The 27,478-nt window shown below is 38.1% G+C and overlaps 1 protein-coding gene across 2 annotated transcripts in view; it reads left to right on the top strand.

Moving 5' to 3' along the window:
• The window catches only part of LOC132261338 (semaphorin-2A), a 147,568-nt gene that overhangs the window by 50,879 nt on the left and 69,211 nt on the right, over window positions 1-27,478 (top strand). For both annotated transcript variants that reach the window (XM_059760159.1, XM_059760160.1), the window contains exon 3: window positions 19,941-20,028. In XM_059760159.1, the coding sequence (XP_059616142.1) occupies window positions 19,941-20,028 (88 nt within the window). The remainder of the gene's footprint in view (window positions 1-19,940; window positions 20,029-27,478) is intronic.

Here is a 27,478-nt window from a genome sequence, read left to right as displayed (position 1 = left end):
TGTAGTTTTGATATTAATTCCACTGTTTCTACACATTTAATCCATAATTCAACAAGCGACCAATATCAACCACTAATCTTATATTCCTTCCACTCTCTTTCCAGGTAAAATCACGAGCACATTCGTACACTGGCAGAGTCAGAAGTGGCTCAACTCGGGGAAATGTGATGAAATTTGGAGTGTTACACCCTTTCTGATAAGCCGCGTTGTACCGTGAGTTTTTCCTTTCCTTGTTTTTCCCTCCTCATTCGCCGGAGTGATATCGCCAAGGAAATTTAATCATGAATTCTACAAGATTTTCCCCATGTCAGCGATAACGGGCTTTTTGTCCTTGTTCGCTGACTGAAAGGACAAAATATCTCATTTGCGAACGGCATGTTGTGCGTGGGTGTTTTCCTCAGCACCGCATTTCACCATATCATATATGAATTTGAATCATTTAATCACCCAAATGATTCCAATGCACGCAAAAAGTGTGCCGAATATGTAATGACGCGCGTGTGTGCTTTGGGGAAGAATGGCAATAATTTGCAGAGGTGCTGCGCTTGTAGAGTCATTTTCATCATGATTTTCCCAGCACACACAGAGAGAGGCTATTGGGAAATTTTCCAGCAGGTCGCGGCTTAAAAAATACATCACAAACACAACACAGAAGAGACGCGAGAGCGTGACAATAATTTTAATTTAGCATTTTGCTGGTAAAGCGCAAAAAACATTAAAACCGTGAGCTGATAGCGCACTTTAGTCGCCCAGATAATGTTGCCATCACCGACACACGCAAAATAATTTAATTAAATTTATATGTGCTAAATTTTCATTTGTTTCCCACCGACATGAGCCGAAGTGTCGGAATATGGTCTGCTCCTGGCATTTATTGTAAAGTGAATTAAATATATATATATATATATATAGAAAAAAGGGAGCAGAATGTGCATCATAAACCATGCTACAATATTTAGCTAATTAATGCAAATTCCATTGTTAGCAAACACGGAGTTTTGGTGTATTTTGAGTTGAAACTCTGCGGAACTAAAGTTATTTCAAATGCACACATTCTGACCTAGAATAGCTTTCTCCTGAGACATTCAAAGCCAAAGGGGTTGTTAATATGGATATTAAGTGCCACGCCATCACGCGTCTTTGCTGCATCGCGATTCGTTTCGTCGTTTTGAAGAAAACTCAGTTCTTGATTAGAATCTTAGAAAATATGCTCAAAAATAGAGATTCGAGAATTCTTTGGGGGATTTAGAGAAAACAGTGAAAAATTAAATGATCAGTTTGAAGATCATTTATAGATTTTATAAAAACGTGACAGAGAATTTCAGGGAGAAAATTTGGAAAAAGAATTAAATTCTGTGAATACTTTAAGAAAAACATTGAAATCTGCATTTCAATTGATTGATCTAGTTTTTATCGCCAAACCTTGCGTAAAACCGTAAATATTCGATTAAAGATCAAGTATTTAAGTAAAGAAATTCGCTTTTTTTTTTAAAAATTGTGTACATTTTTGTTATAAATAAATTTTTATGAAATATCAAGATAAAATATCTGGTTTTTTGAGAAAACCCGCGAATTTACTTTGCAATGCACTGAAATTGAGCTCTGAAATGAAAGGAAGATTTTGAATTAGAATTTGCATCCCCAATATTAACCACCCCTTGTTCAAAACCCCTAAAATTCATTGCATGCTTTCAGTTAATACCGCCAAAGACTTGCCGCACGATGAACAGAATCGCACGTTTAGTTGTGCGCGCTTTTCTGCGATTTTGTCAAAATTTCAGGTGGAAGTTTGAGCTGAAACATTTCACATTTTGGATTGCATTTGTGGGGCAAAAAGCAGCGCGAAAACTTGTATATAAATTGCAGTAAAGAAACTTCCTAATCACTTTAATATTGTGCGCGGAGTTTTCTTGAAGCTGTGCTTGGAAAGCTTTCTGAACGTGATACAAATTCAAAGTTTGGGAAGTATTGTTGGCTGTGTTTGGTGGAAATTTGACCCAATTATCAGTTGATTTACCATTTAGACGCCCACCCGCTGAGCACAAGTCGATTAATTAGGTCATCACATTGTGGGCCAAACAAGGAAATCGCATTTGCCCCTGACCAGGAGTAGCTTTAATGCTCATGTTCACGTCGACATTGAGACTATGTTGTGGAGTCGCAAAAGCTCCAAAATTACACCACTTTTGCCCAGAGAGAGGCTCTTTTTATATGTGGCCATTCGTGTATTTTTATTTCCATCACACCGGTGAGCTTCTTTCATCAAAACACAGCCCTAAAAGCTCCACAGGAAGCTTTCTCATTCACCCACACAAGTCGCTGTGCCACAAAAGGACAACATTCTTCGTTGTTCTTTCGGATTTGTCTGGACACTTTAAACGCCTTGTGCCTTTTCCTCAATTACTAAACAAAAGGAAAAGTTACACCCCAGGTTAATTTGCTACCCACACTCACCCTTGGCTTCCCTTTTGCTTTCCCTTTGACGGGAGGCGCACAGAAAAATTGAGTTATATAGAAAAATGCTTCCCTTGTGAATTCCCTTAACTATTCTCCACCATCCATATTGCTACATTATTAAGTGGAGATGTGGCTGTGAGTGCTCGGAAACACTGCGGAGCTTAAAACGAATGGTCGTGAGAGGAGAAATAAGCTTTTGGTCTGAAGTTTTTGTTACCATTTCCAGCTGTTTTTTTTCGGTAAATTCTCTACTACAATTTATGAACTGACAACGAGTGAGAACATCAATAATTTGGGTGCGCAAAGCCAAAGATTTTGGTATTAAATCAGAGAATGGAAAAACACTTTCCATACCACGAATAAAAAATTGGTCGAAAGGCTTCTGATAGTGAAATATGTATGATGCTAGATAATGACTCCTTTATGAAATGTTATGTGTGTTGTTTTCCAACTTAAATTATCGCTTCTGTCTGTTGAAATATTTAAAAATCCAGAGAAACATCAAGAATGAGATGAAAATAACCACTGAGAAAACTGTTAGACTTTTTAACCATCACAAGCAGATATCTTCAAAACCTCTACACTTTTCTTCTACAACATTTTCTTTCCTTGACTATGTTGTTATTATGAAGTTTTCAAGATGGAAAGTTTTTGTGTTTCACAAAATAATATGCACGTTGTGAAATTGCTGCTGAAATATTCATCGTAAGTTGGTGGAAAAACAAGCAAAAGGTCAAATGTTCGGTATTGAAGGGACTTTAGATCAAGGGGAAGATAATATGCCTTAAATCTGTACACCACTTCCGAACTTTTTCCGGTTTTTAAACCTTCTTTGACTGATTTAAATCGTTTCAAATCTTAAAATGAGTCAATTTAGGGAATATCACAATATTTCTACTCGATAACGAAGTACAATCAGCGGAAATAACTAAGAAAAGAGACATTAATCTAAGCTAAAATGGCATTTTTGAGGTTATGTTTGACATTAAAGCTGTTTTTTTTTACAAGTGCCAAGAAAAAAGAAATATTCCCAGTTTAAGGACAAATTTGATGATTTTGAGGGTTATTTAATCACCAGAATCTGTTTTAAATCAATCATAAAAGCAATAAAATTAATTTTACTGAGCAAAATGTTTTAATAAATGCCTAAATTAAAAGCTGTACACCACGTCTGATCAGAATATCTGCCCCTTGCTTTGGACTATCATGTTTCTTGTGGAATGATCTCATCGGGAATGAATATACAATCACACAAAGGTCACTTTCACTCTCGAAATGCCCAAAAAGCGGCGCTCCAGCTGCAGACGAACAACACATAGGACATGAAAATCAAAGAATAAAGGCGCAACTTTCACTAGGATATTGAATGGGGAAAAACTTTCCACTCCCCACAATATTTAAGTCTCACCCTTCGCACTGTGAGGGTCACGATGGCATTTGAGGCGGACGGTTGGAAAAAGGGACTTCCGTCCAGTGCGCTATTTGTCCTCGGCGCTGAGAATTCTCAATGAGGCTGAACACTCGATTTATGAGTCACACGGTGTCCGGTTTCTTGAGCTAACACCGCAAGTATAATATCGTAAATACAGTGCAGGCTGAGGAATGCCGAGGGGGAGAATCCCGCCCCAACTCTCGCTGTGAAATTTCCCTAATTGTTTGTTTTTTTCCTTCCTCCGACATTGCGATCCACGTGCAACCCCTATTCAACCCCCATCTCAATCTCCCAACGAACATGCTCACGTCAAATAACAATAAAATAAAATTAGAAAACTTTCCGATATATTTTTTCCCCGAAGCAGCACTATAGTAATCATCATATGGGACGCACTTTGGTACGCACTTTGCCACGCATTTGCAGAGGGGGTGGCGGCCCTGCAGGACAGGACCGCCTGGGTGAAGACGAATTGCCGAAGTGGGAAAAACCATGCGTGTTTTCCGAATGTCAACCGTTCCATGTTTAATTTGATGGATTTCATTATAATCGTCCAGGTTCCTGTTTGTCCCTCTAATTCTGTTGTTATTCTTTCCTCCATTTCACCCCCCGCAAGTGACTAATATTCATCAGTATCCACCCCTGAGTCCGGTTTTCACCGCGCGCGCTGACACCAAGCTGATAATTTGGGGTTTGCGCCACTGAATTTGTCCAAACCATCACACTTTCCTTCACAAGTGCAATTAAGAGGGATGAAGAAGGGGTGAGTGATTAAAACGCTAAATAGAAAAACCTTTTAGAGCCATTTTCGGTTATTGACACTCGCAGACGTTATTAGATGGATGAAGAATTAATTATTAAGCATTTTCTACGGACAACAAAATGCTTTTGTCTATTGATTTTCACTGGGAAATCGTCGATGGACATAATTTTGTCTCCAAGCATTTGATCTGCAAAGAATTTTCAACATGATTTCAACTCTTTGACTGTGAGGAAATACCATTTTTCAGTAATGACTAAAAGAATTCCTATGAATTTTTCCGGGAATCGAGTTGATATTTCCTTCCCTATAAAAGAGTGGGTTTTCAACCCCTCAAAAAAAAAGTGCTCAAAGTGGCACAAGAAGTGTGGTGATTTAATTTCAAATTGCTTTCTTTTGCCAAATCATGGAAAAAAAACACGGAGAAACCTTCGAAGGAGTGAAAATCGTTTGAGTTTATAAATTTTCACTAAAGCATTTTGATGGAATGATTTCGTTTTTGAAGGGCGCCGGGAAAAATCCACACAACGATTTGAGATTTTAGTTTAATAAAAACAAATGGCCCATGAAAAAATAACATGCGGGTCGACTTGGGAGTGTGTTGGAAGAGGAAGTTGGCATTTTGCTCCCCAAGACACATTTTCCGTGCTTCTTCTTGGCAAGGCGTGCTTTTGATCTCGAGGGCGGGAAACACGAGATTTCTATGTGATTCACCGCATCCTTTGCCAAACACGAGCTCGTGCCCTCTCAACCCCTCTCGACATTGGCACAGACGGGAAAAATAGCGGAAAACTATTAATAATTTTTTCAATTTCTCCCTCATCCGCCGTCGTGGAAAACTCACATGCTATTTACAGTTCGCGGCGTGCAGGCTTTTTGAGTGAATTGTCAATGATATGGAGGGAAATCACTGAGGGATATATCTTTTTCTGCCAAAACAAGCTTCAAGTGAAATTGGGGGATGATTTACCCCCAGTGTCACCCTCTGTTCACTCTCACTCTCTCTGTTTTTCCGAAGTGAGCAGAAATCCACGCCAAATGGAGCGATCAAAATCGGTTGGCGCTGTGGAAAATTGAATGTGCGGGGAGAAATGGCTGAGAACGAGTGAGAGTGAGCTTTTGCCAAATATGTTTTAGTGCATATTTACAGCCCACTTTTTACCCATGGCAAATGTCAGGGAGAAAGGCCTGGTGTAATGGAGGAGCGAAAGTGAGAAGGATTTCCCTTTTTTTCCTCACTCTCGTGTCAAAGTTCATCCCATCAATTGGTTTGTGCTTTCCCTTTTTTTCCCCCTCGAAGGGGGTGCAAAGCAAACCACCTCGGAAATCAATATTTAATTTGAAATTGTGAATTTTTGGGCTATATTTAGATTTTTTTTGTTCCACTTTCATCTTGAAACTGAAAGTGAGGCATTTTTTTTAGAGTGAATTTTGCTATTTTCGAATCATTGACCGTCATTCACATCTTCAATGGTTCATTTAGTCAGCATTTCCGGCACATTTCTTCGGCATTGAATTGAAGAAAAGCCACCAGAGTAGGCGTATTTTCCAATTTGTCGTTAAAATAATTGGAAATTGCGCGCGGAGGAGAAGAAATAATTCACATGGGCGGAAAAAGTCATCATAAAACGGCGTCAATCTAGCGGGAAATTTTCCTCGCAGTGTCTCACGCTCATTGATTTCACCATTATGATATTTATCGTGATATAAATCCTCGGAGCTTTTATTGGAAAAATCTCAAGTTGCCGTGCAAATGACACAAATTCATGTGATTGCTTTATTTACCACCCCCTCCCCTCAGACCCCAGAGTCAATAAAGTTTAATGGATGTCGCCACACGTGGTGTTGATTTAACGATTTGCTCCCTTTTCTCGCGACATACAATATTAAAAAATATAAATGCTCCTCGAATGGCCCCGTGAAACATATTGGATCTCCTGCAATTTTATCACCATCGCGTAGGACGCAAAATGTTCTCAAGTGTGCTGAAGAATGTGTGTGTGTGGATGGGAAAAGCCTAGGAAGAGCAAGTGGTTCACAATTAAATTAGATATTTCCTGGGTTGGAGGATGAAGATGGAAAATTGCTGTACATCGCTTGAGAAAGTGGAAAGATGAGGAGGAAAAAAAGCTCTCCATCTGTGGAGCTTTTCAAATCACCAGCTAATTCTTTTTAATTCAATTTTGCTGCACAGTCAAGCGGAGATTTTAAATGTGAAAAACTCAAATTGAATTATTTCTCTCGACTCAAAGAGAGAGAGAGAGAGAAAGAGAAAATTCAATTTTAAATGTTTTTAAAGAGCATCATTTTCACAAACTTACATCGCACAGTGTTTTCCTCTGTTTCCATGGTATTTTCACATAGGAAACATAGGTTGATGATGCTTCCCATTCAAGTGCGAAGATGCACCTCGAGGGCTTGTTGAACAATCAAATCTCAGGTGGAAGAGCCAGAGATTTAATTTTCGGCCATGGAGGAAAAATAATAATGAGAAATGTGTGCAGAAGTGTGAGTGAATCTTAGAGACGAAGAGGAACTCTCTTGCTAAGTCCCCATTTGTATCAATTTGAGAACTCTTCCGCAGGACATCTGAAGTGCTTCCATTTATTGGCATGAGTTTCTGGAGTGCTTCCAGCGCGAAATGTGCAGGAGAAAAAAAAGAGCTCGGACAGAAAGCAGAAAAAGCAAGCAGAGAAAATATTAATTGAATTCCCCGCTGAAATTCACGGACAATCTGAGTAATGACATCAAATGCCGAGACCATGAGTGTATTTTGGGGCGTTTTTGGCTCAAAAAGCATCCCCGCAAATTAAATTACTCCACCAGTGAAACTGTGGCGGCTAAAAGTTTTGCGCAACAAAAGCCGAGCAAGTATTATATCGGATTACAAAAAAGTGTTTTTCATATAAAAGCACACACAGAATCCCCAGCCTGAGCTTTGCACACATGCAGTGTGCGCCGCGGTGCAAATAGAATTCCTCTTGAGCTTCGGCGATGTCGACATACAAAAGGGGGATGGACAGACTTGTAGTGCAGCTCGTATAGTGTAAATTATTTATTTAGCTTCCTCTCTGTCTGCTGTACATGAAATTGTGCAGACAAATCAGGGAAAAGTACGGCAAACAGGAGATGTCGAGGTGAGAATTTTCACTGACATCTTCTTCTCACTTTCAACTGGTGTGTGTTCTCTCCATCGAGCTATTGAGCTCACTTCACCTCCTTGAAAGAAAGGCAGGGGTGGGAAGGAGGGCAGGATTTCTTTTGCCGAGCTGCTGCTCTTTAACTCCCTTCGGTTGGTGGTGAGGAGAACTGAAAAAATATGGCACCTTTTGCCATCGCACTTTTTTCCACACCCTCCATTTCCCATGTCTATTCACGATTTATAGTGTCTCCCGGGGTAAATAAAAATGTCTGGTATTCCACGTCGCTACTCAGTCTCCATTCTGAGGGTCTATTTCAATTTTGCAATTTCACCCCCACCCACAAAACTCCCTACAAGTATAAATGTTGCGCATTATCTCTGGCTGATGTGATCTGACTATCTTCACAATTTTGTGTGCTTTAAAATTCATCTTACACCACTTCTTACACTATTGATTGTCAATACATTCCTGTGTTCTGGACAATATCTTCACTCGGTGGATCAGTTTCACCATGAATAAACCAACCGCAGAGTTTCTATTCGGTTTCCCCGATTGTTTGTACAACAGAAATAATATTGACTCTTCTTCTTTTCTTCTCTGGGATTATTTCAATCATTTCGCAGAATTACTTTAACACCCAAAATTGGATTTCACAAGGGGGAGATAATACAGTCAGCAGTGGTGTACAGCCCAATGGAAGTTATTAGGAAGTGTTGAATAACTTTACTGACAAATTATTATTATTATTATTATTATTATTATTATTATTATTATTATTAACGTAATAATCTTTTTTTAGGTTATATAATGAATCTCATACAGATTTAATGAATATTTCGCATTCTAGCACATAAATTCTTATGAGAAATCGGCAGGAAGCATTTATATACAATAATCATTGCTTTTCTGAACATTTTATGTCAAGAAACACTACAAATTGTGCAAAAATTGAACATAACCTCAAAAGGAGTCATTTAGAAAACCTTTTAGACAATTGTGACTCTGAATCATCAATTTTGAGTTGATTGACAAATCAAAAAAGATGATTTTGTGATCAAAAAAGCTTCTAAACGTAGTTTTTGAAGATCTATTAATGATATTTTGAGGTTATGGTCGGAAAAAATACTCAAAAAGGCGGTTTTAAGTGGATTTTTACAGGAATATCGAATGATAAGTTATGAGATTAATTACAAATTTCATGGTTTAAAAGTCTCCAGCAAATTTGGAAGTGTTTGGAAGTGGTGTACGGATGAAGGACGTATTATTTCCTCCTTTGAATTCCATTAAACACACTTTTGGGTCACCTGAAGGGGTTTTTTTCCATAAAACTTTCCGGCCAAACAGAACAAGAACATAACATTCTATTGTCGATCAGGATTGTTGAACAAAGGAATAATAGTTTGAATAAAATCGAGATGAAGAAAATGCTAAGAGAGGAGACAAGTGGAAAAGTTAAATCCAGAAAATAATTTCCCGAGAGACTCACGAGTTCGATTTACCTTTATTGATACTTCTATTAAAAGTTTTTTTCCGATGATTTCATCCCTCTGAAAGCTGTCAATGTGGGGAAGAATGTTGCAGAAGAAAAGGGGATTTCACATGTTTAGAGATCTATTAGATGAGAGACAATGTGGTTAAGAAAATCTGTGAATTCTGTGAAGAAAACATTGCATTTCTGTGCTCAAACACATGTGAAAAGCAAATAAATTTCTCGTTTAGCGTGACAGAGCTTTGAGCGCCATTGAGATTGGGAATTGAGGGGGAAAATGAGGCGATGGAGTGATGACGAAATAAGCAAATAAATAGACCACGGATGAGAAAATGTCCCTCATCATTGCGTGAATTTTTTTGCTGGCAAAAAGTAGGATGGAAAAATCTTTAAATAAGGAACACTGTTCAAATATTTACCTAGCAAATGATGTTTCAAGTGATTATATTGATGGGAATCTTCATCGAATTCTTTTAAATAGAATTTCCATTTCCACTGGGTTTTTCTTTTGCCCAAATGGAAAACCTTTAGGGAATGATGTTTTTTTCTCTTGCAGAGTGTCGAGAAGATTTTCTTCTTTTGCACCTCTGCTTCGTAACTACTAAGAAATCTTATTAGGACGCGACTCCTCATCAAATTTACCAACTTTTTTCTGATGCTCCTTATTTACATTTCTCTATGCCAATATAGACAAATTGTGTAAATGACGTCAAATTCAAACTCCTTATTTGCATCTCTTCATCATTGGTTTTCACACCCATTTCCCAGTATACTGTGGAAAATCTCTCTACCGCCTTTCGGTTGGGAGAAAGTTATTTTATTTATTTTCAATCAAAGCGCAAACTCCATGCAAATTGCGGAATTTCTCTGGAGATTTCTCGAGTAGGTTCTCGTGCTCTCGATAACTGGGGCTATAAAATAACAAATTATTCCGTTTTACGACGTCTCTTGCAAGTCTTGCTTCGAATTGCGAAGGATTCCCAGGAGAGTTGCTGGGAAGTGAGTTCAAGGCTGCGTGTTTTGTCAGGCTTTTGACCTTCCTAATGTCTCTAAGATCTTTGCTTAAGTGATAAATCTCACGAGTATACATACACATGACCATCTCCTGAGACTTTTTCCCCGTCAGGAATCTCTTCTCATTTCAACACTCCGAAATGGGCAATTTTGTTTGCAAATGAAGCAACAAGAAAAACTTTTTAAATTCACTCCTTGGACCGTAAAATTGTCTTTTAAATTTGCACAAAGAATGCGAAAGATGTTCTCAACACTGGCGCGATGAAGAGATGTTCATCAATGGTCATCCTGTGATAAATATTTACTTGAAAGCTCGGAGGGGTGAAAAAACGATTCAGGAATAGACAATTTGTGGTGGGAAAAGAGGGGCTTTTTTTCAGCACACACAGAAAGCATTGAGTGTGTCTCGGAAGCTTTCCATTACATAATAAAAAATGTACTTATTTACCACTGTTGCCTCTTTCATGCCTACTTTCCCAGGGCGTCACTTTCATCGAGTGTGTGAGAAGAAAAATTGACCTTCATTTTCTCGGTCATCAACAACCACCAGAAGAGTCTTCGCCACCCACTTTTCCACCGTCCTTTTGCTCCTTCATAGTGTGCAAATGATAAATTACACCGTCTAAGTACGCAACTATTTGTAACCAACACCCAGAGAGCTTTTTCGCCCTCCTTTCGCCCCAGAAATTTACGAGAGTTAAACTTTCACTTGCCCCACAAAATAAGGGAGGAAGAATATATTTTTTTTCACGTCTGAATATTTAATTTCATCACCAATGAACTGCGAGTGGGGAAAAGTGTTTCGTAAGCCCCGCATTGCCATGGTAATGCGTTGTACAAGTTTTACTCGAATTCACCCCTAACTTGCGACTAGATAACAAATTACGTGATACGAGAACCCTTCGCTCGATCCTTATCGCGCGCCAAGTGGAGTTCTATTGCATTCGTCAATGTTCACAAAATGTCCTAAACACAGCTTCCTTTGCACAAAAGAAGCCCAGGGGGAGATAATATGGGCAGAAGTGGTGTACATCTTAGCAGAAGTCCTAAGAATTGTTGCAATATTTCCAATATTTCTGCTTTCAAAGTTGTTTTCACATTGTTTCTTATGGTGAAAACACAGCATTTGTAATTTGTAATTTGTCCGCGATCATCTCTTTCTTCCCCTCGCGTTTCGTGTATTTTCTTTCCTACTCTGTCAGCGTCCGACTCTGACATGTCGAGACAGCCACTGTGCGAGTAGGAAGGAAAATACACGAAACGCGTGGGGAAGAAAGAGATGATCGTGGACAAATTACAAATTACAAATGCTGTGTTTTCACCATTACAAAGAAAATCCTAATTATAATTTTCTAGGTAATGCAACTAAATAAAGCTAGACTTGCTGAATGAATTGATCACCAAAAATATTAAATTCTCCGCATTTTCAAGCAATAAAAATCGTGATTCTAAATTTTTAGGTAATGATACACACTGCAAATTGTATTAGAGTAAAATATAACCTCAAAAATCTGTTATAGAGTTGAAAAATGTTTATTTTAAAAGTTTTCTACTTGAGTTTTAATCAAAATTCTCTATTTTTTGTTAATGGGCGAATATTGAACGGTAAAAACATCTGTGAATAGTTTTTTTTAAGTCTCTTAATGTTTTTTTTTTGAGGTTAGGATCATTCTAAAATATTCATAAAGCGAATGAAAGTTGTTTTCCACAAAACAACGATTGAGAACTTCTAAAAAGGATCTATTAAATTTGTTAATGTGTTTTCAAACTAATAATAAAGAAAAAGCAATATATTTCTCAATAATTGTCTGGCTGAAAATCCCACAATTTTTCTGGGATTTCTTCTAAAATTTCCTTGAGAAGACTGAAAACATTCTTTTTTACTCTGACAGAGTTTAAATTTGATGGAAGTGGTGTACATATTCTCTAGCTATGTTGTCTTCTTGTGGCAAAAAAGCTCCTCGTGCTTCTCGTCTGGCCCATTTTTGCCATGTCAAGTTTCGCCATCACTCTGGGAGATATCATTTTTCATGTGACACCACGTAGTAAATAATCGGTGTATTAATGTGACAGTTGTCGGATCAGTTTCGTCTATTTCCACAACTCCGCGTGCGAGCAACAATTTTCCCCAAACGGCCGCGTCTCTTTTCCCCAAGCAAATGTATTCACAGAGAAATCCTGAGATGTATGACGATGGTGAGTGAGAATACTAAATTCAAATTGTGCCTTCAACATTATTTCTACATCAACATATTTATTCACTTTTCTCACCACTCAGCCTAATCCCCATCCTAAACTCAATCTATTTCGCCCCCAAAACGAGCCAATGTGTGTGTGTGTGCGGTGTTTTATATTCAAATATTCGCGCTTTTTTCACCATCTTCCACTCAAACTCTTCAACACATTCTGGGCGATGTTGGCGGGTTGGTGGGGCCGCAAAACAAATTTCTCCCGCCTGTGAGGCGCGTCACGATGCCATAAATGGGATCGAAATTGAATAAAGATTAGAATTGCGCAAGAGGAAAAATTCTTTTCTTGCTCACTCACTCTCTATAAAGGGAGGTATTTGGGAATTTCTATAATGTGTTCTCCACTCTCTGTGCCTTTTCCCCATCGCATTTTCTCCCGTGAGCTCATGTAATAAAATTTGCTACGGTAATTCGTGGAATATGCTGGATGAGGCGCCGCCGCTCCCCTTCTCAGTAGAAAAAGAAGGGAAAAAAATCAGCAAAAGGGGAGGGAATTATTACAGAAAAAATGCCGATGATGACAAGAAAGTGGTTGCAAAGGTGTTTCTCGCTATTAGCGCTCCGGGAATGAAGAGGAAATTACATGCGCATAATTTTTACACTCAATCCTTTTGATGTTGGGTAAAATGGGAATTCTCGGTGACGAGGAAATTCCCATATACAGCCAGCAACTAAAAGGCTCTGCGACCACATTGTTTCATACCCCCACCACCATCTCTCTCCCTCTCCCTCTCTCTGGAAATCCACCCCCGAGTCGAACCCCTTGAGCGCGGAGCGCGAAAAGCCATCAGTCTGCAAAGTGGGTTGAAATTTTATTTTATACATTCTACAAAAACAGCAACTTTACAAAAGCTAATTTAGATTTTCATTTAAGTGTCAAAAAGTGAATTTTCGCACCTTTTCCTCTCCCACAAGGCGCGCACAATTTCCACACCGACAATGGTGAAAATCCACTTTTGATCCATCCCCAAACCTATGGCGTGTGTGCGGCTGTTCGCGGTGTGGGTGCGTGTTTGGAAAACCTGTCTTTCTCTCGCTCTCGTAAATTTGATTTGCTCCACTCTCGCGCAAGAAACCCCCCAAAATGAGGATTCCTCCGAGGACGAGAGTCGCAGGAAGACAATTGGCGATGATGAAGAGCGCGAGCGAGATTTCAAATGAAGGGATATATATTCTAATTGGAATTTACTTTGGAGATTCATTTAATTAGCGAAAGATTGTCATGAGATATGAGCCTCCCTTTCGCCCTAGGAAACTGTCATAATTTCATTGGGTTGACAATGAATTCCAAATCAGACACTCCAGAAGAAGCGTCATTCGATTAAAGAGGCCGAATATTTACTCTTGTTCAAACTGATTTTATCGACATGATCAACAGTTTTAATTTGCTAATCAAAAATTGAAAACATGTCTGAAATTTAGAGCTTTTTCTCTGGAAATTTCCCATAATAGAAATGCCAAGGGGTAGATATTATGGTCGGAAGAGGTGTATAGCTTTGAAAGCGGTTGAATATTTAAATATTTTATAAATTATTTCGCTTAGAAAAATCAATTTTTGCGTTTCTAGGTTATGTTATTGATTTTAAACAGATTTTGGGGATTCAAAATCGTCAAAATTAGGATTAAACGGGGAATATTTCTCTATTTTTTGACAAAACTGAACATTTGTGTTCCAAATAACTCGATATTGATTGCGAAAAAGCTTGGAAGTCAATCATAACCCCAAAAACACAATTTCCAGCGTAGAAAAATGTCTCTTTGCTGCGGTTTTACTACGGTTTAAACTTAAAAATGGCAAATTCAGGCACAATATCGAGTAGAAACATTGAGATATTTTCCTATATTTACTGATTTACAGATTTGAAAGGATTAAAATCAGTCTAAGAAGTATTTTTAGACCGGATTCATAACTTTACAATTTGATCCGAGCATTTTCTGACTTGTTTTCTGAAGACAAAACTAGGAAATAAGGACAGAAATTTGCTATGAATAAATCCTGGGATATTCAGATTACTTTTTACAATCTGAAATTTAAGTATTTGAAGATCTTAAACTTCCTCAGACGAAACTGCGGAAGTGTCTGGAAGTGGTGTACGGATTTAAGGCATATTATCCACCCCTTGAGCGAACGCTTGACTGCAATTTCCTCTTCTCGCTGGCCACAGAGAAGCACTATCAATGGAGCAATTAAAAATATTAATGACGTCTCGTGCACCATCTTGGGATTGTTATACAGCGAATAAATAATGTAATTTGATCATAGTTTCTTTCTTGGCGCCTCGAAAATGGTTCTATTGAACTTCTCAGTGCAGAACTGAGAGTGGAATATGCATTGGGATGAGAGTGAGAAATAATTGCAGTGCTTGTTCAACTATTGGATAGGTAGAAACAATTAAATTGTCAGAAATCACATTGATTGTGGCAATTTCCCACTCCAATGCATTCATTCACATCTTTTGTTGCGAGGGTGGACAAACAGTGGAATAAAATATACAATAAAAGTCAATAAATTTTTGGTTTTCTCTCACACTGGACGGGTGGATGAGACTGAGAGACGTCTCTAATAAATTCTCCCTTGTGAAAATTGGTTAAATCCATTTAATCTACTCCCTGTAAATTGCCATCTGATTGAATTATCCCGACAATGGAGGGAAAGAATGGTCATGACGAGAGCGAGAGAGTGAGAAAAAGGCGTCGGGGAGGAAAAAAAAGAGGCCCCCAGCCCTTGACAGAGTTGTTGTATCAGTCGAAGTAATCTCAGCTTTTCCCAACCACCCCAGTGGGAGTCCCTTGTTGTGTCCAACATTTATCCCTGTGGTGCAAAATATGGAATTAACACGTTATTTCGCCTCCAACAAGCACGAAGCTTAAGGATTAATTTAATTACATTAATAGACACACATCAGAGGGGAAAACAATGATGATGAGACAATCTCTTCAGGGTGGACACAGAAAAAAAAATTCCACGCGGGAAACATGCTCAAAAGCTCTCTCCCCTCAAATGGATTTGTTGGGGGATTTTCATCGATTTCCGAATCATTTTTATTGTCTTATGCTTTTCCTTCCAAGGCCTGTGTCTGGGAGGGCTTCTTAGCAAATTGAAAAAATTGGTCAAGATAAGCTCACACTGGCTTAGGAGGCATTTATTGGGATTCCATCCAACATCTTTGATCCCATGTCTTAATCAGTGTTGATTAACTTGCGAGGGAGACTCTCAATTGTGGAAATTTTGCAGTATTTCCCAGCGAAATTCCACCCCCACACTTCGCTGTGTGGATTTTCCGAAATTAGATCAACCAATTTGTCATTCTATCGTGTAATTTGACCAGAAATCTTCATGGTTTTTCTGTGCGGTGCTGAAGGTAATTTCGCCACCCTTACAAACCCTCGACGGCTCCGATGGGGCCAAATGAGGAACAAAAGCGATGGATAATGTTGACAATATTTTCTTTGGCGACTCCGTATGTTTCCGGCAAGATGTGGCGACAAAAAAATGCGCCCAAGACAGGGATGACTTCTTGCCACCCTGCGTCCATTTGCAACTTTTGTTCTTCGTCATCCCCTCGTGCCCCACGAGTCTCTGGAGGGTGGCTGATGGGGGATGAAAAAATTCTGTTTATAAATTACTCTGAATCAATCTCTCTCAACCCCCGCCTGGAATGGGGTGGGTGGAGTGGATCCAGAGAGGGACACACAATATTCCTCGTGTATAATTTGATGGGAAATAATGGGCGGATGATGGTGTTCTAAGTGAGCTGGGCGGTGGCACAGTGTGATGGATGATGGCTGCGGAGACTGAGGATGAAGAGTCACACTAAATTATGAATTATGTGCTCGGAGTGCAAGTTCAAGACTTTCCCTTCGCTCTCCACCCATCCAGTGATGAAGAATTCTCGGGAATTTCGATCCTCCCCAGCCTTGCAGGAGATTGCATAATGAGATGAGTAGCGAAACTGTCCTCCGAAATACTTGTAGTGCATCTTTTCTTTCAACTTCCATTTATTCGGCGTTATGGATGAAATAGAGCACTTTCAAGGGGGAGATAGTACAGCCAGAAGTGGTGTACAGCTCAGCAGAAATCTTGGGAAGTGTTCTTCTTTCACTGACAAAACATCCGGATTCTTTGGATTTCTTCTGATTTTCGCAATGAAAACAATCATAAAAATCCTTTTCTAGGTTATGTTAGCAATCAAGAACAGATTTAGTGAATAATTCGCATTCTATCATATCAATCGCTAGTCATTGACAGAATCAGGCATTTACAAGCAATAAACATTGCTATTCCGAATCTTTCATGCCAAGAAACACTACAAATTGTTCAAAAATTGAACATAACCTCAAAAATATTCGTTTAAACTTGGAAAACCTTTCTTTAAAATACCTTCTGGACAATTTTAACCCTTAATAAGCAATTTTGAATTGATTGGCAAGTCATAGAAAGCTTCAAAATGGTGTCTTTTCAGGTTCTCTTAGTGATATTTTGAGGTTATGGTTGGAAAAGACACCCAAAAAAGCGATTTTAAGTGGATTTTTACACAAATATCGGATGGAAATTTGAGAATTAATGTGCAAACAGTGAAAATTTCTCCCCCTTGGTGGCTGAAAAAGAGCACTTCATTCAGCCATTGTAGCTATCATTAGCTGAGCAATTTCATAGATCTCTCTCGCAATGCACTCACAACTTGACGGTAATCGATCGAAATGTGAAATTTCCCGGAAGAGAGTGCAATGCTCAAGTTCGACAATTGACGCTGCACGAAGGCGAATTCCCCCAATGGAAGCGGTGTCGTTTGGGGAAGCAAGAAGGCGAAGAGGATATCCTTGATTTAATTCTGTGGCAAAGATTGGACTGTGAAGACTCCTCGAAGCCATATAGCACAAGGGATTGTGGCCAAAAGTACACCCAAGAGATAGGAATTCAGCACTTTTCCCATCATTTTATCATCATTCAGCGATGGACTCCGCATCCTTCGGCGCCAGTTTCCTGTGGGATGCTTTATCGACTGAACCATGTGGAAATTGTGTCGTGCTCGGAAGCTTTGTTGCGTGCCACCGGGAGCTTTTGTGGCGGGAATTCCACGGGAGGGTGAAAAGTGAATGGATTTTTTGCTGCCTTCTAAGCCCATTCTTCTGGCGGGGGCTGTTGTGTATTTATTTGAGCTGCCAAGCCACCTTCCTCTTCATTTTGCGCGCTCAACACTCTATTGAGGGAAAGGAGGTTCACAGAGTTCACCTAATCTTGCCGCCAGTGATTGATAAACCAATTTGTAACACCGAGAGTACTTTATTACCTCTTTGCAGTATATATTTTTCCGCCTCTTTATTTATATCAATGCCCATTTTATTCCACCGCACACACGGTCAGTTTGCTTCTCTCGGTGGTAAATCTCATTGTTTATTTTCAATTTTCACCGTCACAGACACTCTCAATATTTCTTCAACTCTCCCACAAAGCGCCCCAAAGAGAGAGTCGCGCGGGTGGAAAAGTTTCTCCGCAGCGAAGGGAAAAAAACATAAATTCTAAAGTTTTATATTTCTTCCATGGCGACTCTGATGCCACACAGCAAATAATTTTATTTCCCTACAAAATACTCTGACACACAGCATTGACCATATAAAATTGAAAAGACATTGCTCAACCCTTTCATCCCGCCTCAACCATTTCTCTTACACGCAATAAACCTCATTTTTATTTACTCTCTCTCTCTCTCTCTCTTGTTTCATTCTCACCGATTTCCTCCCAAGAAAACTGTATATAAAGTCGTAAAAATCCATCCCAGCGCAACTTTTACAAGAAGGGCGGGCCATTGAAAATTTTCGACTCGTGTATATGGATAATTTACTCACTGACCCGTGCTTCACACAAACTTGCCGATGGGATTTATTTCACATTCACCTGAGTGGAAGGGACGCCTAAATCCTTCGCCACTGTAGATAAATTATTTCGGAGTTGATTACCTGACAGATCACTGCCGTAAAAGTAATTAGATGTTGAAAGAGTTACGAATTCATCACGAAACAAGATGAATTTTGGGGTTTTTTTTATGTGAAATTGCGGTAAGAAAACCGTATTTGTATAATTTGTGTATTTTTGAAAAGCTCATTATCTGTTCTATTACTTGTTAAAAAAAATTTTGAGATTTGTATCTTTGAACAAATGACTTAAAAATTGTAGTTGATTATCAGAATTTTCCTAAAATCTTCCTTAACTCTGAATGAATATAATATTTCTCATATCTTAAATTTTTTTTCACTTGAAAGCTTTAGAAAAAATCCATGTAAAGTATGAAAAGTTGATTTTTTAAAAATTTGTTTGGATAAAATGTACTCAAAGACTAATTAAAATTCACTTTGGAATGTAATATTTTAAGTTATTCTTATAATTTTGCCATATTTCATTCAAAAACTCCAATAAATACCAATAAAGTAAACTGAAAAAAATTTAAAAGTAATAATTTCAGAGTAATATTAACAATTTTGAGGATTCTGAGTTAAATTTGGCAAATTTCGCAGCGCGATATTGACGCTAAATTTTGGACTAGCTTTGCAGAAAAATGGCGAATTTGACTTTTAGTCGGTTTAATAACAAATTCTTAACCCTTTTTAAGTATTGTGAGGCTTTATCTGAGATTGCCTCAAGATGGAAAATATCCTTGTACCGACTCTAAAGCGCCAAACAATTAAACCACAGCGTCGGGTTGGGCAGAAAAGCTGCAGTGAAAGCTCACAATTGGCTCTCATGTGAAATTTGCCTCTAATTGAATTGAAATTTCCTCCCAGTTGAATGCAAAAGCTCCGGCCACAGGGATGAGCATTGTGTTTGCGAGCGGGTGGGAAAAAAGGCGTAATTTAATTGAATGAAAGGCTTGAAAATGCTTCCCCTCTGTGAAGAGTGTCTTGTCGGGTGGGGATTTTGTGTGAAGTCATTTGATAATTTTGATTGCAAAGTAATAAATTAACGAGACGATGACGCAGCTGGAATTTCCATCGTATTTTCACGCATTACTTGTAAATGTTTTGGTGTGATTAAATGGATGAATAGAAAATGAAAATTGCTATTTTCACCATTGTTGCTTTTCCACCTCCAGGGGCCAATTTTGCTTCTTCTTTTTTTTCTTACACTCGAATCGCCTGGGTGGGAAAAGCATAAGATGACTTCAAATGTGGGCTTTAATACTTAAGGTGTATCACTTCCGCGACTCCCTTCGTCAACGCTCAATGGATAATTCAACGCATATACAGAATGTTTTCTCACTGGGTTGAAGGTTTTTTTTCGGTTTTGTCAGAGGGATTCTTTGTTGTGCTTTTATATAAATTAAACGGAAATATTTCTCATGTTTTGTTGTGGAATTTCTCGTCTAACAATTCTTTTCTTCGTCTTTTCTTACAATTGCAGATCATGTCAGGGAGTTCAGCTGTGGTACATTGTACTACAGAACATTCCTGCTGGATGAGAAGAAGGATGTTCTCTACGTTGGCGCAATGTAAGTTTACAATATGAAAATGCTTTTATCATGAAAATTTTGCGAAAAATTCCCCCGCAAACTTGTTCGTCTCCTTTGGAAATTCATTTCAATTAACGCCATCAGGGGAAGAAATTTGCCAGAGAGTCATTAAAGAAATGCGTTGTGAGTGGGATTTCGATCTTGTGTCATTAAAATTTTAAGTATTGTCCAATAATTTTTCACTTTTACGATTATTGAGGCGAGTATGAAAGAAAGGAAAGTCATCAGAAATTGTCGTAAAATCAATTCATTCAAGGGGAAAATTGAATGTATATAATTCCGCTATATATAGCCATGAGAATGGCTTTGATGGTGAGGAAACTTCGCCATTCCGTCGAGTGGATATTTCGCATTAATGACAAAAGGGCCGTGCAAAGTTTCAAGACAACGCAAATTAACCTCATCCATTGGCGTTGGAGTTGTTTATTTAGAAAATTAGTGTTTGATGCGGAAGAAGAATGCGAATGCAGAGTCATTAAGGCAGTCTTGGCATAGTAAAATTGTGATTAAAAATTAAATCCAATTTATTTTCGCGCCCCATAAAACTCTGTGGACAATTTTCTGTAGCACTTTTTCCTCGCTCTGACTTCTTGAGTCGTTGAAAAGTCGTCATGGAAGTGAAGTTTTCTTTCTTTTTCCACCCAACTTTCATTCAATCGTCACTAGACAGACAGTGAAGTGCAAAAGAGCGCGAATAAGTTGACTTTAAATGTATTTTTTTGAAATTAATATAAGGAGAATATTTTTTCCTTTGCAAATCTATTTGAAGGAAGAAGTTGCATTCTTTAATTGAATTGGCGTGAAGTAAAGGAAAAAAAATATATGCAACTTTTAGTGACACTTTTGCACCACACTGTGCAACGAATGCAGCCAAGACAAGATGGACTTTTTCCACTTTTAGCGTATATAAACGGTGTGATATAAAAGTTTCATTCATCACCATTGGGGACGCAGTTTGGGAAAATGTCCAATAATTGGGTATAAATGGTGAGTCTTACCAAATGAGAAATTGAGAGGCGACTTGAGGAAAGTCGTGTGTGAGTTTTCCAGTCATTCTCAGCCACATAAACAGATCGTTAACTCTTCATTTGGGGCGATTTCTCTGCCAGTTTGGGATGGAATGTCTCCCATGTCGTCTCTGTGGCGACAAGTGGCGCAGCTTCCGTGCATTCCACCCCCGTCTGGGGGGTTGCTTGTTGTACAGCATAAAGTCGTGACAAACCCCGCGGTGGTCCGTCTTTTCCGGTGATCTGCGCCACCCCAGTGGGAGTGAGGCTCCGGGCGACGTTTATTTATTTACAGAACAACCCCGTCAGTCATTTTATTTGCGGTGATCACAATAAAAACCGCGACGGGAGAAAGGATTCCATGCCATCCACCTTCTGTCATTTGTCAGACTGCAAATGTGGGCGCGCATTATGGGTATGGAAAAATGGGGGTTGAAGAAATAGAAAATCCCGGAAGCCTCGGAGTATGAAAGTTTTATGACATGACGAGAAAATTTGAATATGGCCAAATTTTTTATGCCACTTCCCTCACCCTCAAGAGTCTCATCATCTCTTCCCACTCCTTAATTATTCATCAAAAGATATGGCAAAAGAAGTACAAATAAACAGTGGACGAGAAATTCTCTCACATGCCAAGAGAGTTTTGGGAACTTAAACAGTCGTTTTATTTGATATTACAACTTGAATTTGCAACTTGTTCGTTTTCCCCCAACTGGGGTGGAAAAAAAAACGAAGAAGAAGACATTTTTGATAGAAGACGAGGCGGAAGACGCTCAAAGAGCAATGAGCAAATATTTGATAGGACATGAAGAGAGAAGTACGTGGCGATAAAAAATACTAAATAAAATTCACAGGATCAGATTTATTTACATGTGTATTATGTATTTTGCTAAGCAAATATGCATCAGTGAACATTTTAGCAGAGCAAATAAGTCTCTCTCTCTCTCGAGAAAGATGTCTTGAGAAAGTGCCTCGCTTCAAAGGCAGCTCCAAACTAACATGCGGAGTTGAATGCTCAAGAGGGAGGAAAAACAACTAATTTCTTCTGCCAAATTTATTCTTATGCACGAATCACTCTGATTTTTTTTTCTATTTATGGCTATTCCATCTCCTGGTTGGAAAGTTTTCTTAGAAATATCGACTGTTTTTGTCCTTTCCCACCGCTTTCAATAGTTGTCTCCATTTTCCCAAATGCTTCATCATCAAGTTCCTCATCCCTTTAGATTCTATGGAGATGGAAAAGTCATAGAAACTCCGCGTGAGTCACAAGAGATTTTCCAGTTGAATGATAATTTGGTGAAATTGATATTTCTTCATTTTTCATCCTGATTGACATGTATTAATGAATTTTCCCCTTAAACTTTCATTCACAAATGCGAAGGAAATGTGATTGAAGAGTCGAGAAATCTTGAGAGCTTTCATCCCAATAAATGACTGAGTTATGAAAGTTCAATGTACATCAATATGAAGGTTCTTGACTTCATTATTAATTTGTGAATGTGTTTTGCGATAATTGAATTAAAACATCACAATTGTCATTTTTCAGGAGAGCAAAATTAGAAAATATGCTGAATTTTCCATAAAGTCGTAAAATTGATCTAAATGAGTGCATTTTTCATATGATTTTATTCGTTATTTACTGAAATTTTAACTGAAATTTTGCAAGTTTATAGATAAATTGAAAACGTTATAGTTTCCAAATGTTGATTTTCGTTGATTTTTGTTGTTGAAAATCCAACTAAACTTAAGAAGTATTTAAGATCTTTCTAAAAAAACACAATTGACTTTTCATAGTTTTCCATGCACCCCTCAATTTATGAGCCTCAAAAAGAATGAATAGATAAATTCGCATGAATGTCTTTTATTGAATCCATTTGTGTTTCTTCTTTGTCATCTCTTCTGATGTCGCGTATGTGGAATCACAAACAGAATATCCATCCAATATGTTGAACATGATGTATTTTGTGTCGCTCTTAACATATTTCAGATTAAACTGCATAAATAAATATGGATCATTTCGGATAACGATGGCTGTCATTCGAGGCGTTTATAGAGCGTCTCACAAGCAATGACATCCCGAGAGAGCATTAGGAGCTTTTTCCATGTGCATTTTGCGCCAGAGCAATTGCGAAAAGCTCTGGTGGGAAAAAAGGCGAGAGCAAGGGGGAGATATTATGGCCCAGAAGTGGCGTTTAAGAGCTACTAATTTAAGTAAATTAACGCTATGGTCTTCAATAAGAATCTCAATGCTTTTCTAGGTTATGTTGCTAACTTTAAGCAAATTTTAGTAACTAAATAACATTGGAAAACAACATTTTGTGAAGTCAAATTGGAATAATTTATATTCCTCGTGAAGTTGAGCGTTTGTAATCAGATTTTAAACTGTGTTAATTGCGCTGAAATTGATCATAACCTCAAAAATATAGTTTCAAAATACAAAATTGTCTATTTTAAGAGCTGTTTGAATAATTTTCTACTCTAAAATAGCAAAATTCTAAATAAGCTTCTATCAAGGATTCTTTCAGATATTTCAGGATAAATTTTAGGTTATGGTCAAGAATGCATCCAAAAGAACGATTTAAAATTTAAACACGTCAAAATATCATCTGAAAACTTAATATATTTCTTAAATACTATACTTGTCTGTAAGTCTTTTCAGAGTCAAACAAGTAAAAATGTAGTTCCTTGGTAACAATTACGATCCAAATTTGAGGTTATGATTCTTTAAGCGGATGGAAAAGTCTAAAAAGTTTCGAAAAATGAGGGAAAATGCATGTTTTAGGCACTGCCAGAGCTCTGGAAGTGTCTGTGGAAGTGTCAAGAAGTGGTGTACACTGTTTTAGCCATATAATCTCTCCCTTGTGACAGAGTATTAGGAGCACAAAATGCTGATTGCAGATTCACACAGCAAGATGCAAGCAGCATAAATGTGGCGCCATTCGTCTCGGAGTGTGTCGCTCATAATTCAGGGGACAGCGGGTGGCATTTTGGGGGGTGGTGGCTCTTTTGGACGGGGGTGTGTGTGCGAAAAAACTGTCACATGTATAAAATCACAAACTGGAATTCCGTGCAATTGCGAAAAAGACCATCAACGGCAAAGTGAAATATAATTTGGCTCAATTTGAAACTTTATGAACCATATTTGGTCCATAATAATTTTAACCTCCCCGCCAAATGGTGTCGTCTCGCTTTGCCTAATGGTGAAACTGGCAACTTCCATAGCATGGCATTCGATTACGTATTCCATGATGATTTTGACTAAATTATTAAAATGTCAATTTGCAAATATGATGTGAATGTGCATTAATGTGCCCTCGCGTACCCTGAGCTTTTTTATCATTTCACATCCACACCAGAGCGTCTCTTTCATCTCTTTTAGGGGTGTACAATAATAAATTTTATTTATTGCCGAGTCCACCAATATGTGGGATCCATTAAATTTAATTCAATCATGAATATTTTACACAAATAGCGACAATCACAGTGACATTTGAAGGCTGCTTGCCTCGCTGAAAAATAGCTCAATATACAAGCTTTTTTTTACTGGGTCGCTCATAAAAGCTCTCCAACTGCAATCTTATGGCATCCAGAGTTTTCCCATGATGGAATGCGCTTTTCATACATTTAATATTTAATCAACTCTCTCTCAGTTTAATTGGCAAATAATAGAATTTGCATATTTTCCGCCACTTCACGTGTGCATGAAAAATTTCCATTAATTTGGGTACTTTTACTGCATTCAAACGCATAATAGATTTGTATTCAATCCCCACTTGAGTGCATTTTTCTGCCAAAATTACCAGCAAAAATATTGTAAATTCCCATCTGAAAATGAATAAGTGAAGTGGACGTTGTTTTTAATGACGAAATAATTGAATTTTTTCCACATTGTACTCATTTTCACCCTGGAATTCCTTCTAGAATATATACATTTTGTAAATCCCTCAGCTGAAGTGCAATGCAAATGTGTTTGCTAAATATTGCGTTTTGGGAGGAATTTTGTTGGGATGTACAGAAAGGGTTAAACTTACCCCCTCTGCCGCCCTCAGACGCGTGTGGACTAATTAAATTATTTATCTACGTGGGGATATTTTAGTTGATAGTAAATTTTACACTCACACCTGTTTTCCCTCAAAGATTATTTTCTATGCAAATGACTTCAATTTAATTTAGTAATCAAATATTCATGACCATTTTCCTTTTCCACCCTCTTGCTCTTTTATCATGCCCCATCTCACACCTTCCGCCCTTCGCCCATGAGCATGTGCCTCATCAGTACTTGTAGGAATATGATTTTGAGCCTTGTTGCTCCATTCGACACGTATGCTGTGGGCGTGTTGTGCTCAGAAGGACGCTCAAAGTGGTGATAATGCCGTTAAATATGTATTAAAGTTGTATTATGCTTGCAAACACTCGCTGAGACGCTATAATCCCACCTTTTAATTAATGTGTACGCATCTAAAACTAATGAATGTAATTGCATTATATGCTTTCGCTCGGGGCGTCGAGAGTGAAATGTAATTGAAACACGGATGAAACATATAAATTACTCTCAAGTTTGCACACTTTATTAAATTATCACGATGAGAGCTTTTCCACGTGAAAGTCTATACCATTGAGCCACGCGCAAAGTAGATTTTGCCATTGTGCAGTGATCGCGATGCGAAAATTGCCACATCTCGAGGGTGAAATGCACCGAAAAGAGCAAGCAAAGCCAAAAGCACCAAAGGGAATTCTATACGATAATTACTTGAAGCACGGCTAAAGTCTACTTTTCAAGGGGCTGCTAATATTGGCGGTGCAGTGTTGTAGAGCGATTTCGCGGTTGTTCTCGAAAAAAAAAGATATTTTATCTCGTTATATTTTCAAAAATTATTTATAAAATAATTGTGTATGATTAAAAAATAATAAAAAGCGAATTTATCAGCTGAAAAGCGTTTTACAATAAAATACGCAAAGAATTCCCAACTCTGTTATTTTAAGCATATTTTCTAAGATCTAAATCTAGAGCAGAGACGGAAGATGCTGAAGTATTCAGCAACCCCTTGTATTTTTGCATTCTGCAAATGAAATCCATACTGCATTTCCCAGGTTTTCACAAATATTGTACGGGGAAATTTAATAAATTAAGTGCGACGTCTGATAAAGATTTCAATTTTGATATTTATATTCGTGTAAAATGCAAATTTTAATTATATTTGGCAGTTATTATATTTCAATACATTTACAGTATTAATTTATTTGAATTTTTCACAAACAGAGTGACTTGCAAATGAAATGCCGCTGACAGTTTTATTACTTTATGGAAATCATATTATGCATTAAAGGAAAGAGAGTTCAATTCATTCAACAATTCAATCAACAGAATATTTTAGGACAATTCAAACCACATTTATTTCGATAATTATAAATAAAATCTTATTTTGAAACCACGAGAATATTTGATTTTATGTCACTGTTTCTCTGTTTAACAGCTTTGAAAATAACACCACAATGTTAATGAAATGAATGGAAGCAATTTAAACTGTCACTGAGGCGATAATTTTAATTTTAAAATGTAAAATTTGTCGCATTATTTTGTATAATGCATATTAACGATTTTTCAATTGATATTGCTTCAATTAATACCTCGTAATTTACTGAAAAATGCAACATTATGCGCAGACAATACAGAATTGAGGAGAAATAAAGTGATTTCTGTGAAATGAGCTTTGTGAGCTTTTTGCCAGACATCTTATCATGGGTTGATGATGGATAGAAAGGTCGACAGGGTGCTGCAAAGTGTGAGATTAGTTTCCTTTGATCTCCAAGCTAACAGGAGAGGAAATATGAACTTCATCTGCACAATATCGCAGCGTCCCATTTCTCGTCCTCGTGCGCCCAAGTCATGTAAAACCGCACACTCAAATTAACTCAATTCACCTTGTTAGTTTAAGTAACACAACAGAGAGTGAAAAGTAAAGTTGCAAAAAGCAAACTGACGACGCTGCTCCTTGGCGCAGGACGAAGGGCGTGAGATGAGAGTCTGGAGGTGGTTCTCAACTTCTTGCATTATTGATGAACACAAATTGAGGATGAAGGCACTTGATATATTGAATTTCTCATATACGCACCTCTTCCACAAGCAATATCCGGAGGGAATATCAGGGATAATTATGATCTTAGCATTTTAGTTTAGTTTTGTGTGTGTGTGTCTACCTTCGCCCCATCCGTCGTGGCAAGCAGTTTCACAGCGGGAGACCATTAAACCCTCTTTCATTAAATTTCCGCTAATAAGAGGTGACTCCAGGGGTGGCAACCACTCACCCTCACTCACAGTCATCCGCAAAACCCCTCTCTCTCCACTCAATGGGACGCGCCTGAGCTTTTCTTGAGCTTCGGAATGCTAATGGAAATTAGAAGTCAAAGATATAACACTCCAA

This window comes from Phlebotomus argentipes, unplaced genomic scaffold, assembly GCF_947086385.1.
Source record: "Phlebotomus argentipes unplaced genomic scaffold, Phlebotomus argentipes genome assembly scaffold_18, whole genome shotgun sequence".
NCBI lineage: Eukaryota > Metazoa > Arthropoda > Insecta > Diptera > Psychodidae > Phlebotomus > Phlebotomus argentipes.
The sequence above is the reverse complement of the archived record's forward strand: the minus strand, read 5'-3'. Positions and strand labels throughout refer to the sequence as shown.